The 16,232-nt window shown below is 37.3% G+C and overlaps 1 protein-coding gene across 1 annotated transcript in view; it reads left to right on the top strand.

Annotated features, from left to right (window-relative positions):
- LOC122569001 (UPF0489 protein C5orf22 homolog) overlaps positions 1 to 16,232 on the top strand; it is a 466,219-nt gene that overhangs the window by 140,898 nt on the left and 309,089 nt on the right. Inside the window, exon 3 of the mRNA XM_043729435.1 lies at positions 11,186 to 11,380. Coding sequence (XP_043585370.1) covers positions 11,186 to 11,380 — 195 coding nt within the window. The remainder of the gene's footprint in view (positions 1 to 11,185; positions 11,381 to 16,232) is intronic.

Here is a 16,232-nt window from a genome sequence, read left to right as displayed (position 1 = left end):
AAGCGATGAAAAAATCATTTAGCACCCAAGAAATCTATGGCGTGCTTATTATAATAAGTTTTTTATTTTTTATAAATTCATTAATGTATTTTTAGAAGAAATAATTCAAAAAACATGGAAGCAAGATATGCGCCATTAGACTTTCAATTTTAATTTGAATTACTTAATAATTCCATTATCTACCTACTTCTTCGACAGCGCGGTCAATTTATTTTCGGAGCTTTTAATAGTATTATTCTGCGCAGTATATCAAATTACGATTCGCGGTTGTTCCGTCAAAAATTTGGAAAGATTTGTCATAAAAGCATCAATGGTTTTAATGACATTAGTGCCTACTTGTTAACGATTTATTTTTGAAACATATTCTTACGCGATCTAGATGCAATAAGAATATAATCGTAGGAAACGAAGGAAACCGATGCACGCAGTAACGTGGTAACAATATTTTAACTTTCCAATGCACATTCGCAATTTCACCAAAAATAAAGAAACCCCACAGATGTGTAATGGTAAACGAATTTAAACATCAATCAGGATGGCGACAAATTGACACGGTAGATAAGAAAAAACAGTAAAACATTGACGGTGACAGCAACTTTGTAGATTATCTGACACCTTGGGTGCTCTTACGTTTCACGGGACGAAACGAGATTGTGTCACGGGGCAGCGCGACACGTCCTGTCCCATGACGCCATTTTATCGGGATTTCAGCCGCCATACAGACAAAAAAAGACGAGCAACGACCGAGGTTAAGATCCACAGGAAAGATATACGCGAAACGGAGAAGACACGTAGCGGATTGTCGTCGATCATCAGACCGGAAAAGGTCCCCGTGCATTTTCTTCGTTTTGCGGCACGTCACCGGTTCTCTGGCTGCGGCGACTACGCTGGCCACCGCCGCCAGGCTCATAGAAAATTCTATTATTCTATTCTTATCATCGGGATGACGCGTGCTGGCTCGTATCGACAGCCGGATATATAATGCAACGTGAGTTTCTGAGCTTACGGCGTCTACCGGATGCGCCCACACCGAGCTTGCATACTGAACAGCGGCCCCGGCTTCTAAGGTCCAGCTAGGAAACGTGCTGGCTCGTCACGGCCGTTTGTACGTTCGGTTTCTTGCTGGATCTCAGCCACCATTCAGCGCTCGAGATGTTCAAACCGTGAATTCTTGCTCCGAGCATTGCTTCTTTAACCTGCTGGGGACGAGGCAATAATTCATTGTAATTAGATCGCGGATGTTATTCATGAAAAATTCGAAGATACAAAAATTTACAAGATGCATATAACACACAAAAATACATAAAATATTCAATATAAGCATTTGTTACAGTTAATAAGTAAAAGAGTTGTTTACGCGCGTTTTATTTTTTAAATTAGGTATACTCACAAAGTTACGAATTTGCATAAATATTCGCAGCTCATTTATCATACTTACGTCGTAGATATTTATACATTTGTGTGGAATTTAAATATACCTAAATGTAAAGATATAATGTATAAGAATATACAAAATACTCAAAGTAAACCACGTATTATAATGCTTCGAAAATTAAACAAAACTTTGCTCAATTTTCACTCGTCTAATTTTTTACATTCATAAAAGTTCGGATCTGTTATCGCAGACTTTTGATTTTGTTGAAGCATTAAATGCTAATTCCATAGATTAGTCATTGTTGCCTTGTAGCTTCTATAGAATTAGAATATTATTCAGAGAAATAATGTGATTGGAATTCAAGTTGTATAAGAAGACGATGATCGAACAATATGAGAGAAAGTATGATACTCATTGCGGAATGTGACAATTCTATGCTATTAATTATATAACAAGTATCTAGATCTGTATAAAATAAGTAATTTCAATGTTTCAGTTAGATCTGTGTTACTAAAAATCGACTTCTATCGTGGCCCAGTTTCCCACTTATAGAAATCATGTTTTTTCTCTCAAAATACCACGACAATGATATCCTTTCGGCGTTTCTTTCAATCAGTAAGATTACATTAATAAAAACACCAGGGAAATATATTAATATCTTGATAACAATTAGAAAAAAAGAAACTGACGACTATTTGGAAGATAGAATCTCTGTTGCTGAGAACCGACCCCGCCTCCCTAGAATTTTAATTCACAGGATGGAGTGGTTTTTGTTCTTGAAACTCGTCGACAGATTCGTTGGCGCGGGACTGTATTTCAACGCCCTTTTTAATATTTCTGGGGTGTTTCGCGTGCACAGACCAGCCGGCATGGCATTCCATTTTTGCAATCAACGACCGGCCGTGTGCGAGGCGACGTCTGCGTGCGACCTATCGCGTGGCAGATGCAACGTCGATCGTGACGTATTGTTCTCGCACAAGGCGAATTAGTTCTACGAATAGCCAGCGAGAATTCACGGTGTGTTAATTAAAACAATACCAGCGCTGTACGAGGAGACGCGCGGGAATTCGAATTTCGCGCGCACATGTCACACCTCGGTCTTTTCTTCAGTCCATCTATTGTTCCTCGCGATTTACATGATTCAAAGAGGGCGGATCATGCTACCCCTTTGTCGATCGATTTGTTCCCAATCTGTATGTTTTTTTTCCAGTATTTAATGTTTAATGCTTCGTCTGTACTTACTTCGAAAGGACAAGGTGTAACGTGAATACTTTATTGACTTTTAGCTGCTTTTTATTGGTGGAAATTGTTTCAGAATTATTTTTTATTAATACAATCGTGAAGATAGATTATAGAAAAGATGCAATACAGTTTTAGAAGATATGTTCGTGGTTCCTCGAGTTTCAATCGTGGCATCGATAGGTTGCGTTTTGTTTCGACATTTCGCGAGGATTCCAGTTTACAACTGAATTAAAAATAAACGCTTAAAATCTAAAATTTGTTAATGTAGGTAGAACAGGGTTTGATATTACTTATGCTATAGGGTAAATTGTAGACCAACTCTTGAATAATTAACATCTTAGTTATTATTATACGTATATTATAATATGTAGTTATAAATATTAATAAGAATGCACAAGGAAGTGAAATTGTGTTAAAATGAGAACGTGTGTACCTTGTTTCACTCAAATAAGACTTGTTTGTTACTATAAACTGAGAATTGTTAGTCTAGTTTAGATAACAGTACTTTCAGCGATAGTTATTCTAACGATAACTATGCTGTATTTAGCGCTCGAAATTTGCATTTTAGTTTTACAAAACGTTAGGCTTTCCAAGATTACGTGTGTAACTTATATTTTTTCACTGAGCATTCGTTCGCTTTCTATTAAGGAATATTACTTAATAAAGATTTTTTAATTTCGTCTAGGTATCGCAATTTTAATTTCGACATATCGTATAAAATAGTCCAGGAAATTTCCAATAAATAAAATAACAATTTCCACGATTACATAATTTTCGGCTATGAAAATACTCAAATGAATATATTTTAATATATTTAAATAAAATTATGAGCATCCCAAATACATTTCTAATTGCCTATACACATTAACATATTTCTGAGTTTTTAAAGAAAATGTAAAAATATAGATCCAGATCGATAAATCGTTGTTTCTTTTTATAGCTAAGATTTCTAATTTCCAAGAAACACATTGCAACAAATTCCAGGAATTGTGTCGTTTAATCAACCGATCATTAAAACGTCATTTCGCGATGAATCTAGCGCTTTCTTGAATTGAAGACATGGAGTATCGCGAGCGCGGCAATGAGTGCTTCTTTGAAGCGCCGTGATTAATTTTTCTCTTCTTCCCTGTCCCAGTTTAACGTTGATAGAAGCTCTTCACGCTTTGCGCAATCTTCGAATTCCACCGTGCAGATGTTCGTCGGCCTCCTCTGTGATTTAAGACGCGCGAGTGATCTTTGAACCAAATCGCGAGGCCGCGATCTAGATCACTCCCCACCTTTGTTCTCAATAAATATCTGTTGGCGAGCTGTTAACTTCCTTGCGCAGTTTATATTAGAATATTAGAGTTATATTAGAATGGAATAAAGCTCGTTTTCATTTCGCGATTCTCTGCTTAATTCTAATTTCGTTAATATAATCGATACTTTACGAGAGATAACAATTTCGTATTTCATATCTACGTTATAGATATGATTTTGCAGCTGTGTTCTACAAGTTGTTTTGTAAATATATTTTTAGCACGTGTTTAGAATAGATAATTTTATATCGATCTTTTGTCTGAGTTTATATAACTAGAAGTTTCGTTCCGCTCGAATATTCGTACAAAGGTATCGATGACAATTTCATTTTCAGTTCGATAAATTTCCAAGAATAAATTAATTAAAGAATAAGAAGAAGTGAAACATAATTTAAAATATATAATTTAATGCATCAGTCGTACGTTAGAAATGTTATAAAAGAACATTAATATCTTAATACGTGTTTCAACTTGGTTATAAAAGTATGAAGATATAATCCAGTAATGTATATTTTTTGAAAATCATTTATCGAGAATGAACCGCTATGCGACGGAATGTCTCGTGTGATTTGGATCACTAAGGGGCTAAAGTGCAGTGCGTGGAATTTAACCTTTCGCAGGCGAACTGGATCGTTTATATCAATTGTTTTATTATTCCGAGCTTCCAAAAATCTAAAAAATGTCTGGGATACTTGTCCGCGTTCTCGATGAATTATAGAATCGTATCAATATACGATTTTATCGATGTTTAAATGTTTGCAGCTTTATTGAATATTAAAAATAAAAATTCTAGCAAAGAAATTCAAAGAAATTTGTCTCGTCAGATTGTCAACGACCCAGTTTTCCTATGAAGTGTTGAATTTAATTAACTTAATCAAAATTATGTTCCACTTGTACCTATCCAAACACATAATCTACAGCTATCTCTTCTTCAAAACCCATTACTTTTCTAGAATATTCCTTATACTTGAAATTGACACCAACAGAGAACAATTATGTATTTATTACATTATGTTCTACTTGGCCCTACTCAAATCTATCATCTGCAATCGTAGATTAATGTGTTGAAATCACATTAGTCCTCTAGAACATTTGTCATATTTGAAATTGACATCAACAGGCAACAATTATCTATTTATTACACCATCGACAGAAGTATCATACAGTCATGCTTACACTCTTTTTCCAGGGAATCCATTATTCTACAATTAACGAATTCTACAATGTTACCAAACATATCTATGACTCATGCTACCTTACCACTACCATTGACATTATTATCATTATCTCTATTATTTCAAATTACAATAGATTACTCATCAAAACGGTGTAACAAAGTCATACGACAACGCAAAGAAGATACGACCCACAGGGAAATTGTTATCGTAGTCAGGCCGAGCAGCTTTTTCTTTGTTTCTTCGCGATGATACATCGCGGTCAGAATTGCTTAACTCTATCTAGTGAGTCATTAGAATCGAACACATACTACGTATTTGCAGAACAGCGCTGGCGATGCTCGTCACGCTTGTGCGTGGCGGCGAGATAACAGCCACGGCGAGGCACCGATGCAAATGAAAAATCGCGTGACAAAGATAGGGGATTACAGCTGTTGCGCAATCGCGCGCTTAATGATTTCGACGTATAAGCCGGGCAGATACGTGGACGCCCCGTTTCCCTGTTCCAAGTATTACTCGTTTGTCGGGAATTATCCCTTTAACAATCCAGCCCGTGTCTCACGTGGGCACCGCCAATCGTTCGATATATGCGTAGCCCTGCGAGACACCAATAGAAATTCATACGAGTGCTTTTTAGCGCCTAATTTCAAACTTCTCGCGCGTTATCCTGTTTTTTTTTACTAGAGAATATTACATATATGTAATATTCTCTGACATATATGTCAGTCTCTGGGAAGCTGAAACTGGTCAACTCCACTTTTTGTAAGTTTCTGAATCTTATTATCTGTATACGCGATTAACCTCGATCTTCTGGGAGATACGGATTACATATTCACTTTCAGAAGCTTCTTTGTCGCAAGAAAATGATATAAATAAATACAAGTTCCTAGGAAGTTCTTTAAAAATTGTGACATTCAACAGATTTCTTTGCCTCTTGGTTTATGGAGTTAATCAACGTGGCTTGCGAGCAGCGCATATGTGACGTACTCCGGTAAAAAAAGATTAACAACTTTAGCGTGCAAAAAAGCTTAATGTTATGCACTCCAGAAGAGAGATCTGTTTCGTTTTCAGCTATGTTACGCATGTCGTTTAAGACCGACCAGGAGACGTAGTCCACGATAGTTTTGAGCAGCCAAGCTCGTGCAACCAATTACAAATGTTTCGCAATTGAAATTATCGCAACGAACAATTCTCTACTTTCATTAAGTTTCAAAGAAACTTGAAGTTTGTCTCATTGCAAAGAGCATAGTTACTATTGCCTATAAAAAAAAGCATGAAAAAGCCAAAATCGATTTCTTCGTGCCTCAACCAACAGCATGTCGCGTATTAGGATTCTCCTGTTAATTCATAAAGCGACATTAACATCGGAAAAACGATAACAATATATTTATCACTTTCCTCTCCTGCGGCCCTTATATATTCTTCTTGCTTTTCCTTTTCTTTTTTTTTTTTTTTTCCTCACTTGAAACCCAACGCAAAACTCGTTCATCGAGACGATTTGAAGAAGTGTGGTCCACGAGTGGAGAAGCTGCTAATTTTACGTGGTTCTCGCTTGGAATCCAAGGGAGGCCGTTGCACTCTCTGGTAAGTGCAATAACGCGATAATCCGTCGGTTCGATTTCGGCAGATATTTTCGGCCGTGTGGCATGGGGACCATTCGCGAGCACGCGAATCGTTGAAGAGGAACGCGTGGCGAAGTCGAAGAAGGCATTTCTACGCGCATTAAGCGAACAGACGGCCGTCTATCGCGACAGCGCGCCACGAGCGCAATTAAGCCGAGCAGAGCCGTATGCAAATCGGCGCATTGTCTTGACCCGAAGTGGCACGTTGTCGCCGGCCTCGTTGCGCTTTCACGAGCACTCGCGAGGCCGCGGCTCTTTTGCCTAATTCCCCGAATGACTCGTCTCGACGCCTCTGCTCGCGTTACGCTCGCGTTCCACGATTGTTTGCCCGATCTTTTTCCCCTGTCGTTCTATTTCTTTCGTTTCTTTTTTTCTGCCGTGTTTTGCGTTTCTCTTCTCGTGGAAGATGATTTCACGCGGTTTTTACGCCACGTGGGTGTTTTATGACACGGGCAGACGATGTTGATCGAGGGATCTTTGTTTTTGACCGCGGATCCGATTTTTAAGCTTGGCTTAAATTTTGGTGAGTTAGGTTGATGTTTATTTGTAAATTGTATTTTTAGAATAGATGCTGTACGTTTTAGTTTAGATCGTGTAGGTTGTATTTTGAAAATATAAAATCGTAAAATGGTAGAGACGTCGTAGAGTAATCGATATAAATGTCACTGTGTCATCTTCGCTACTCAAAATTCAACGCGATAGATATTGAGATGAGGTGCACGATACGCGGCCTTGAAATACAAAACACTTCGACCATTTCTTTTTCTTTTTTCCAAATGACGCAAAAACTTTCGATTTCGAGTTTCGTAAACTACAGAAGTTTACTTGCATAGAAGAGAAAATCACTTGTTTAAAGTTATATTATAAATATTAATATTAAATAGGAACAAAATATAATTATCTTTTTATGATTCTATTCTTGTTTCCAATGTTTCTTACAATGTATGTACCATCTCCAAGTCTTCCTTCAATCAGTTAATAATTATGTTAATCGATACTCTATTCCCCGTCGCGCAATAATTTACCAACTAATGCTATTGGTAAATCATTGTATAATTGTTCATCGAATTGTATAATCAGAAAATTTATAATTTGTAAGATTTAATCTGTTCTATTGCCAGACTTGTTAACATTCGAGCGTATTTATCGATGCCTATGGCTTGTAACCTACGTATGACTTATAAAATTTCATTAATAATATTCGTTCGAATTTACAAGACCGTCGTAATAATCGAGATTTTACTGTATCAACGATAAACGACCAAATATAAAACCTAGAACAAACAAGAATATAAAACGACTGAAATTCAAAGACCAAACCAAGCTAAAATAAAAACCAAACTTAACAGGTTTCTCGCATGTCGAAAACGAAGGAAGCAAGGAAACCGATATAACAAGAATATTTAAAGATCGTACACTGGCCTCTCTCTTTCCTGTGCGAACGTCACAGAAATGTCTACGCGTGTTGTGCCAGAGCTGTTGGTTTAAGCGCAACGGGGATTCCGTAAGAGTCCTTTGTCCTTCCTCGATCCCAGTCAGGAACACCCTGGCCGGTTCGGTTCGCATAAACGGGAAACGGGTTTCAGTCAGAAAGAGCTTTGGTAGTTCAGCGTAAAAGAACGGTGCTTTGTCACGAGGACAAGCAGAGCAAAAAAAAAAAAAAGAAGGAAAAAATAGAAGAGGAAAAGAGAAAGAAAGAAGAAACGAACACACCTTTTTCAATCGGTCTCTCTTCTGCTAAAATAGTCCGGACGTTCCTCTTTCTTCTTCTTCGTCTTATCCTTTCTCTTTCCAACTTGTTCTCTGCTGCAAGGAGAAGGAGCGAAGGGCAACCAAAAAGCTGATGTTAGGCGAATGCAAATAAATGCGCATACGGAGGACCGACCATTCTGCAGCGTGCTTCTAATGTTTGCCCAATGCGGTTTCGCTGTGCATGCTTTTCGCATTTTTGCAGGGAACACTTGGCTTTTTTTTAGCAGGAACTTTTGGGAAAAAATTTGCCAAAGAATAGAGTGACTCTTTGTTGGTTTGGAGTGGGTTTTTGAAAGGTTTGATTTGTAAGGGTTGTTTTCTCTAATCTTTTGTCAACGGTATGTGGTAGAATATTTTCCAAAGAATAAATGAAATTCGTTAAATTAGCGGGTAGTTCTCATGTACTCGGGCGTTTTAGACTGTTGAAAACGACAGATTAATTTGTTTATTATTCACAATAGTAATCGCGTATGCTTGCGTTTGAACATATTCGGTATTAATTTCTCTTTAGGGTCTTAATTACGGTGTGCTGCGTTTGTGTTAGGTAATAAAATTCGTAGATCAATAAATACAATTGCAATGAAATATTATCTGATATTTTGATACTTGGTAGCAACTTAACGTTAAATTGTTTTATATTCCATATTGTTAATTATTATTTCAATCTGAAATTACAAACAGTGAATATATAATAAATTTGAATATAAATGTCTATGAATATGTGAGGAAGTAAAATATTGCCTGAATCGGAAAATAGTATATTCTGATTCGTAAAAGTGGATTAAATTTTCAATTTCACTTAACATGTAGCTAAAATATTTACTATTTCACGTTACAAAATTTCAAGCGAGACGTGTTCAACTGATTGAAGTCGTTAATATGTAAACCAGTCGGAAATCAAACTGATCAATTACGTTTTCTAACAAGTGTTTATTTTTAGCATCACAGTATATAATTAGCGTTTAATCCTTCAAAGATCGAACGATTAATATTGGTGTATGAGGGAACTTTGATTTTTATATGTTTATATGTATATTTACTTGACAGAAACGAAATTTATCTCTACTCTTTGTATATTTCTGGATTTCGTTGCACAAGAACATAATTAATGTACAGTTTCCAAGAAAAAGACAACCTATTTGCATAAATTTATTCATCATAAGGAAGTGGCATAAATAATAATAAATTTTAAAGTTAATGAAATAATTTTCATAACATCATCGCTATCCTCTACTTTTAATTTATACGACTGGCCAATGTGACTTCCGAACAGTTCATACATTAACTTATAATACATAAATAAAACAGCTAAAAGAAAAATTAAATATGTAAACATACAATTAACATACGGTTCACATCGCATCTCATAAAAACAAAAATCTATAGCAAATTTTAAGAACAACTTGTGTCATCCAAGTACGTACACATATTTGCACGCTTATAAATATTCGATAAATCGTCACAAATACTTCATAATAACTCGATATTTAATCAGAATAATATTAAAAAAAATCAAGTCAATGCTCTAAATTCTTTTTAAATAGCGTCATCCCTGTCGCGCTTGATAAAATTGCATTGTACCGGTTCTGATCAGTTTCATCCACAGGTTTGGCGCGAGGATCGAAGCGAAAAAAAAAAGAAGGAAAGAAAAAAACGGGGACGGTAATTAAATTTCATTACGCGATCACTCGAGACAGCAGTAGGAAAAACACGACAGCCGGCCTATCGAAGGTCCCGTATTAAACGTTTGAGAGCCGCTGACCATAGTGATCGTTGTTGGCTTTGCTTTCGAAACCTCCACCCCCTCGATCGACATTCGCAACCCCTCCGCGGAGCATGGCAGCGAGCGCCGCTCGCGTTTCATTGTTGTGAACGCATGCAAATTGCGATCCCGGTGCCGGGACGAGTATCAATTCTAACAGGATTAATTCGAGTGCAGTCATTGTTTTTTGCGCGTCACAAAAAGCCCACCCCTCTTTTTGCAACGATGGCCAGCGTTTAGCCTCGTTTCGAACAATATCCAACCCGTCTGGTCCGGCCTAGAGTCTCTGCCTCCCCTGCGGGAAAGAAATGCCGGCTTTCGAAATTGCGATCAATGAGTTGCAAAATAAGGGTCGAGCGTGTGATGGATAGTGGTTGGATCGTTTGTGATCGATTCGAATGCTTCTCGATTTATAGTACTTTTTCTTTCGTATTTTCTTTTTTGGAGAATAAGAAAAAATGAAATGGTGGATTTGTTAGATTGTGCGCAAATATTCTCTACGAATAAAACGGTTGTAAATGAATGTTTTTATAAGATATAGAAAAAATTAAGTATAATATATTTGGTATAATGTGATGATATAATGTATTTTTATTAAGTGTTATAAAATATTTCTTATGAATAAAATGAATGTAACAAAATATTTGTATAATTTAATTATAAAATGCTTCATATATCATTATATAAAGTGTTTTCATTAAGTGTTATAAGATGTTGTAGATGAAATGTATTCTATTTTTAAAGAAATATTTTAAATATAAGAGCACCGATGAAAAATCTTGAACATAATAGGAATAATAGAAATCTTTTCCTCGGCAAATATTTTGATCCTCTTGTAGATAGTTTTAAATATCGTTTTGAAGACGCGAATCTTTTTTAACATTTTTTCTATTCGATAAAGGTCAGGATAGTAGAAGCGTCAATATAATTTTAACAAAGTCGAAACTTTTATGTTTCAGAAAGATGATTTTACCGCAGTTAGTTCTGCTTTGCGTCAATATCTGCCCGAACGAAATACACCATATATTTTAGACATCGATCTGGATTTCTTCAGCACCAAGAATCCTTTCAAGTCTCTATATGATCGCATAAATCTCTACGAGAAACTAGCACCCCTCTACGCTTTCAATCGGCCTTACTCAACAGATCCTGAGGTGAGTACACAGAGATGCATGTCAAATATTACTTACACTTACTTTGTTCAAAAAGTGCAATATTTTTATCTACATACGTACCATCGTTCGTAAGTAATTAGAAGACTTAGAAAAAATTGACTTATTAAAATCTTCGACATTATTTCGTTTGGAATCGTAAAATATATAAAACAAACCCATCGAGTATATACTTTAGAATTACATTTCTTCTCATAATAATTAGAGTAATTATAAAAATATTTATATAATTTTCGTTCGATCGCTGATAAATTTTAGAATTTTCATTATTAAACGTCTTATTGCGTTTCTCATTCCTTGGCCTCGTACATTTTATAAATGAATACATAATTCAGACCGATTTTTCGTTTAGTTAGTAATCTGGATGAATTATCCGTATGAGATTAACTAGTTATGCTACTTTTAATATCAGATTAACCAGTCCTAATACTTACGAGCACGGCTGCATGTCTATACTTTATATTACATACACGTATGTCTTGATAATTCCACAAAACGATCGCGCACAAAAGTATCGTACGATTCCATTAAAAATCCGTGCACATAAAATATCGGGCCTACATCGTTCGATCTAATGATTAACATACCTCTCTTATCACTTCCTCGAATCAATTAATTTTATAAACGCGCAAATAGCTTGCAAAACACAAGATACAGGTCTACACGCATACTTGCATAAATTGTACCGTGCAACCGTAACACTGGTCCAACAGCAAATTGACTTCACAACTCACCTAAACTGAACAAAAAAAGACGAAAAAGTATAAAGGAACAGGGTCTGAAACGCGATCGGCGCGTTAAACGCTGCCATCTCGTATCAGATCGGTCGGAACCGGATTCGAAGAATGGGGGGTCCCACGATTTAATTGCGGCTACGTCGAGAGGCAAGACGCGAAATCCCTCTCTCTTTCTCTCTTTCTCACTCTTTCTCACTCTCCTAGATGATCGCTCGTAATCCAAGCCAGTTCGAACTAGAGCTGAATTACACGGTGAACAACGAGCCCCTGGGCCAAAGACGGAATTTCGCGATGCTGAGAGCCAGCTCATAGAAGAGAGACTAAACTAGTAGAAGGAAAGAGAGAAAGAGAGACAGAGAGGGTGGCGGGATATGTACTGGCAACGAGCGGAAGATTTGCGAATAATTAGGTGGGCCGACAATAGCCGGGGTCCCGTAGCAGACCGGATACACAATGTGGCCTGCCACCAGCGGGATAATAGACAGAGAAGAACGACTCTATGGGGTTTTAGGATTCGACGGACATAATGGCACTGGCCCATTGTCTACCTAGCTGCAGACTGCCAACATCCGCTTTCGAGGGCGGCTACGTCGGCTCATCTGCATGCCAGCCTTCAACCCTTCGAGTGTTTGGTTTCCAGCATCGTGGATGCAAATTTCTATCCTCGCGGATCCATCCTCCCGATGTTCGATTGCCATCGATCACGTGAAACGGTATACGCTACGCTGTACCGGAGGTACCAAATCGCCATTGTTCTTAGAGAAGAGGAAATGGGGTGGCTGGTGATTTCGTGGTTATACGTCTAAAATCGGTTTAAAGTCGCTCTCTGCGCTGTTGGTTCTTGCGATTTAGGGATCTCTATTGAAGAGGATTTCTGATGGTTTCGATATATGTATCGGTCGGATGATAGGTTTCGATAGGATCTTTTGGTTGCTACCCATGTTAAAAAACTTTCTAAATATCGCAGAAGAATATATTAATATTATCCTTCTCTTTTTTCTCGATTTAATAATTATTTTATTCGAATTTACTAAAGTAATTAAGCTTTTTCTGTATAATGTACTGCAGATAATGTAGGCTTGATTCATCTTCTATAAGTGTTATCGTCGACTAGCCTTGTTCTTGGATAAGAGGAAATGATTCGTTGGTTGTATGTCTACACTGAGTTTAAAGTTGTTCTTTGCGGTATTAATTCTTGCGATTTTCTACGGATCTGTATCGAAGATGATTTTAGAATTTCTATTAAAATCGTTTGATCGACGATGGTCATGTAAAATACTTGGAACCTTGTGAAAGAGTGATCATAAAGATTTTAACGAATTAGTAATCATTCTTTATACGAAACACGCTCATCTTAAGAAAATTCCGTCTATCTTTTACGAGTTTTCTTCGTCAATCTCATCAAATCGATGCATTCTGTTTACAAGACGCTATATCTTAACATTTTAAGAAAATCGCTTCAGAAAAACTTGGTTCATCTTCCATAAACTTCTTTCATTTACATCATCAAATCGATACTTCCTGTTCGACAAATTTCTCTTGACGTCTCAGAATAATTACTTCCTGGAAATATGGTGCAGTCGCAGTTGAACCTTTTTCATCTGCACAAAAGATACATCTCGACGATCAAACATAGAATTTTTCTTCCGTTAAACCGTTTCAAGATCTTCAAACGATAGCAAACCGTAGCACGGAACGTTCATAGCGATCGTTACGGATCCATGTCACAATGCACGATCTTCCAATTAATAATTCACGAAGTAAATCAGCGAAACCGTGACTCGTCCATTCATCCGACAATCCTTCAACTCTCCTCTGTACCCGGGTACTTCTCACGAATTTCCATGCGATCCCTTGGAGCGTACCGCGACCCACTTTGTGCGCCGATCCGCAAACGTCGATCCGTCCGATCCACGACTTCTCACGAATTTCCATGCGACCGTTCCTCCAACGAGCATTCGTTCGGATCGTCTCGATCGTAGCCAAGGAAAAAGATATCCGTCCTCACCGTGGGATTTTCAGTGGCAAACCCGCAACGAAATATCGTACGACGTCGTTATGCTAATTCGCCCGGTCCGGTTAAATGTGTGCCAGCTTCTGGAGCTGGCTTTGGAAAAAGAGTTGGACCCTCTTTTATGGGCCAACAACGCGGACTCACCCGTTCATGCTGTTAGCGCTTCTCGTGCATAAAATCACGCGTGCAGGGACACGGACGCGAGTTTGTCCGCGTGTGCACGCACGGTAGATGCCTCGCTCGATCTAATGTATGCGGGCACGCCGTGCTACCTGTCTTACCCTGAGAACTCGACGCCGCATTGTGATTGTAATCGCCGGCTCTGCAGGTCAGCCCGCGGCCTAACTGGGGTCAGGGTCATTTCTGAATTATTTAAATTACGCAACCCGCCCTCCTTCCTCGGCAGACAAGTTTACAAGCGCGTGTGTATGCTCGCGTATATGTACAGGGCGTATAGCAATTGAAGAAGGTACAGCAAGAGGTAATTTATGATGAAAAAAAAATAGGTCGAAAATGTTGGATAGAATTTTTGCATATGGTGCTTCGTTTTCGAGAACAGCGATTTCGATAATCTGCTCGGTACACGTGCGTCGATTGTGAAATTAAGTTTTTACTTTACGAAATTCGGTCTACGTTGGTTTTATTAAACCAGAGATATTTATCAGATATTAAACCAGAGAGATATTTACGAAATCGTTCCAGTCAAATACGATAGGAGAGACTTATAGCACTGAGCAACTGAAAGTATTATAGCAATGTAATATAAACACGAGCAGAAATAAAATTTGTCAAGTTGAAAAGAATTAATACATGTATACTCGACGGAAATTGTAAAATTGTTGTTTCACGTTGTCGACGTAAAATTGTTCTGCACGAAGACGAAGCCTAACAAACAAGAACTTTACTTTACATTTTCCACTTACTTTTTCTCACTTTTTTCACTCACTTGTGATTCCCGGACACCCTGTATATGTGTGCAACGCGACAGCGTCCGCTCTATCTATTGTTGTATAATAATTCATCGCGAGCTAAACGAACACAGGGGCAGCAGAAAGGTGCAAAAAGAGGGGTAGAAAGACGTGTAAAGAAAGAAACATGGGGAGACCTTTAGTACGATAAGGAACCATGGATGGTATTCGAAGGTGCCTCGTTTGATGATTCTTATTCGTTGATTGATGATCAATGTCGATGAGATTCGGGCAGGATGTTTATGTGAGAAAGAATTTTGAAGATGTAGGGTATAGATGGTAGGATTCTTTGATTATGGTAATTCTTTTTTGGGATGAAAAGGAGAGATGGGATAGGAATGTTGTTAAAGGGGGATTTAGTGAGCAAGGTTGCGGATGGGGAAACGGAAGCGAGTTTTTGGGTCAAGATGTTGGATGGATTAAAGGTATGTTTGCTAAAAATGAAGTTCGTCGTGCTACATAGCTGCAGGATTTGATATAGTTTACATATGAAATGCAAAAAATACTTTTATCCGGTGTATATTCTTAGACATAATTCTTAGACATAAATATTTCGCAATGAATAATGGGCAAAGAATCGAAGATTGTACAAGTAATAACAAATTTATTAAAATACTAAAATGTTAGGATTATAAAATTCTATGCTTAATCTGTAATTGAATAAAAAGTATAAAATCGTAAAAATATTTACGCAAGTTTCTAAAGGAACTCCCGCTATATTTACTATTTGATATAATTTATTGAAGTATCATTCTTCTCAAAATTAAACACTTTACTATACATGCAGTTAATTGGCATTTTCTGATTAAAATCTTCGATCTACGAGGTGAAGTCAATCGGGTCACCTCCTCGAGTGTAACATTCATACTTTCAGCAATTTTCGTATCACTATTTATAAATTTAATCTCATAAAGAAGGAAGAAAAATCTCGTAAGAAAATCACACGAACATTCGGATTATTCATAACGACCAACGATGAAGTTTTCATACTTTTACTATAAATCTTCTTAACATTTAATATTCCTCGTGTGTAATAAATTTCTTCTTTATGTGGTTCGCTACAAAAGAAGCATAAAATTTAATAAATTATGTTATATAATGTTACATTAGCTTCC

Source organism: Bombus pyrosoma, linkage group LG7 (genome assembly GCF_014825855.1).
Source record: "Bombus pyrosoma isolate SC7728 linkage group LG7, ASM1482585v1, whole genome shotgun sequence".
Classification (NCBI taxonomy): domain Eukaryota; kingdom Metazoa; phylum Arthropoda; class Insecta; order Hymenoptera; family Apidae; genus Bombus; species Bombus pyrosoma.
Note: the sequence above shows the minus strand (reverse complement) of the source record. Positions and strands in the feature narration are given on the sequence as shown.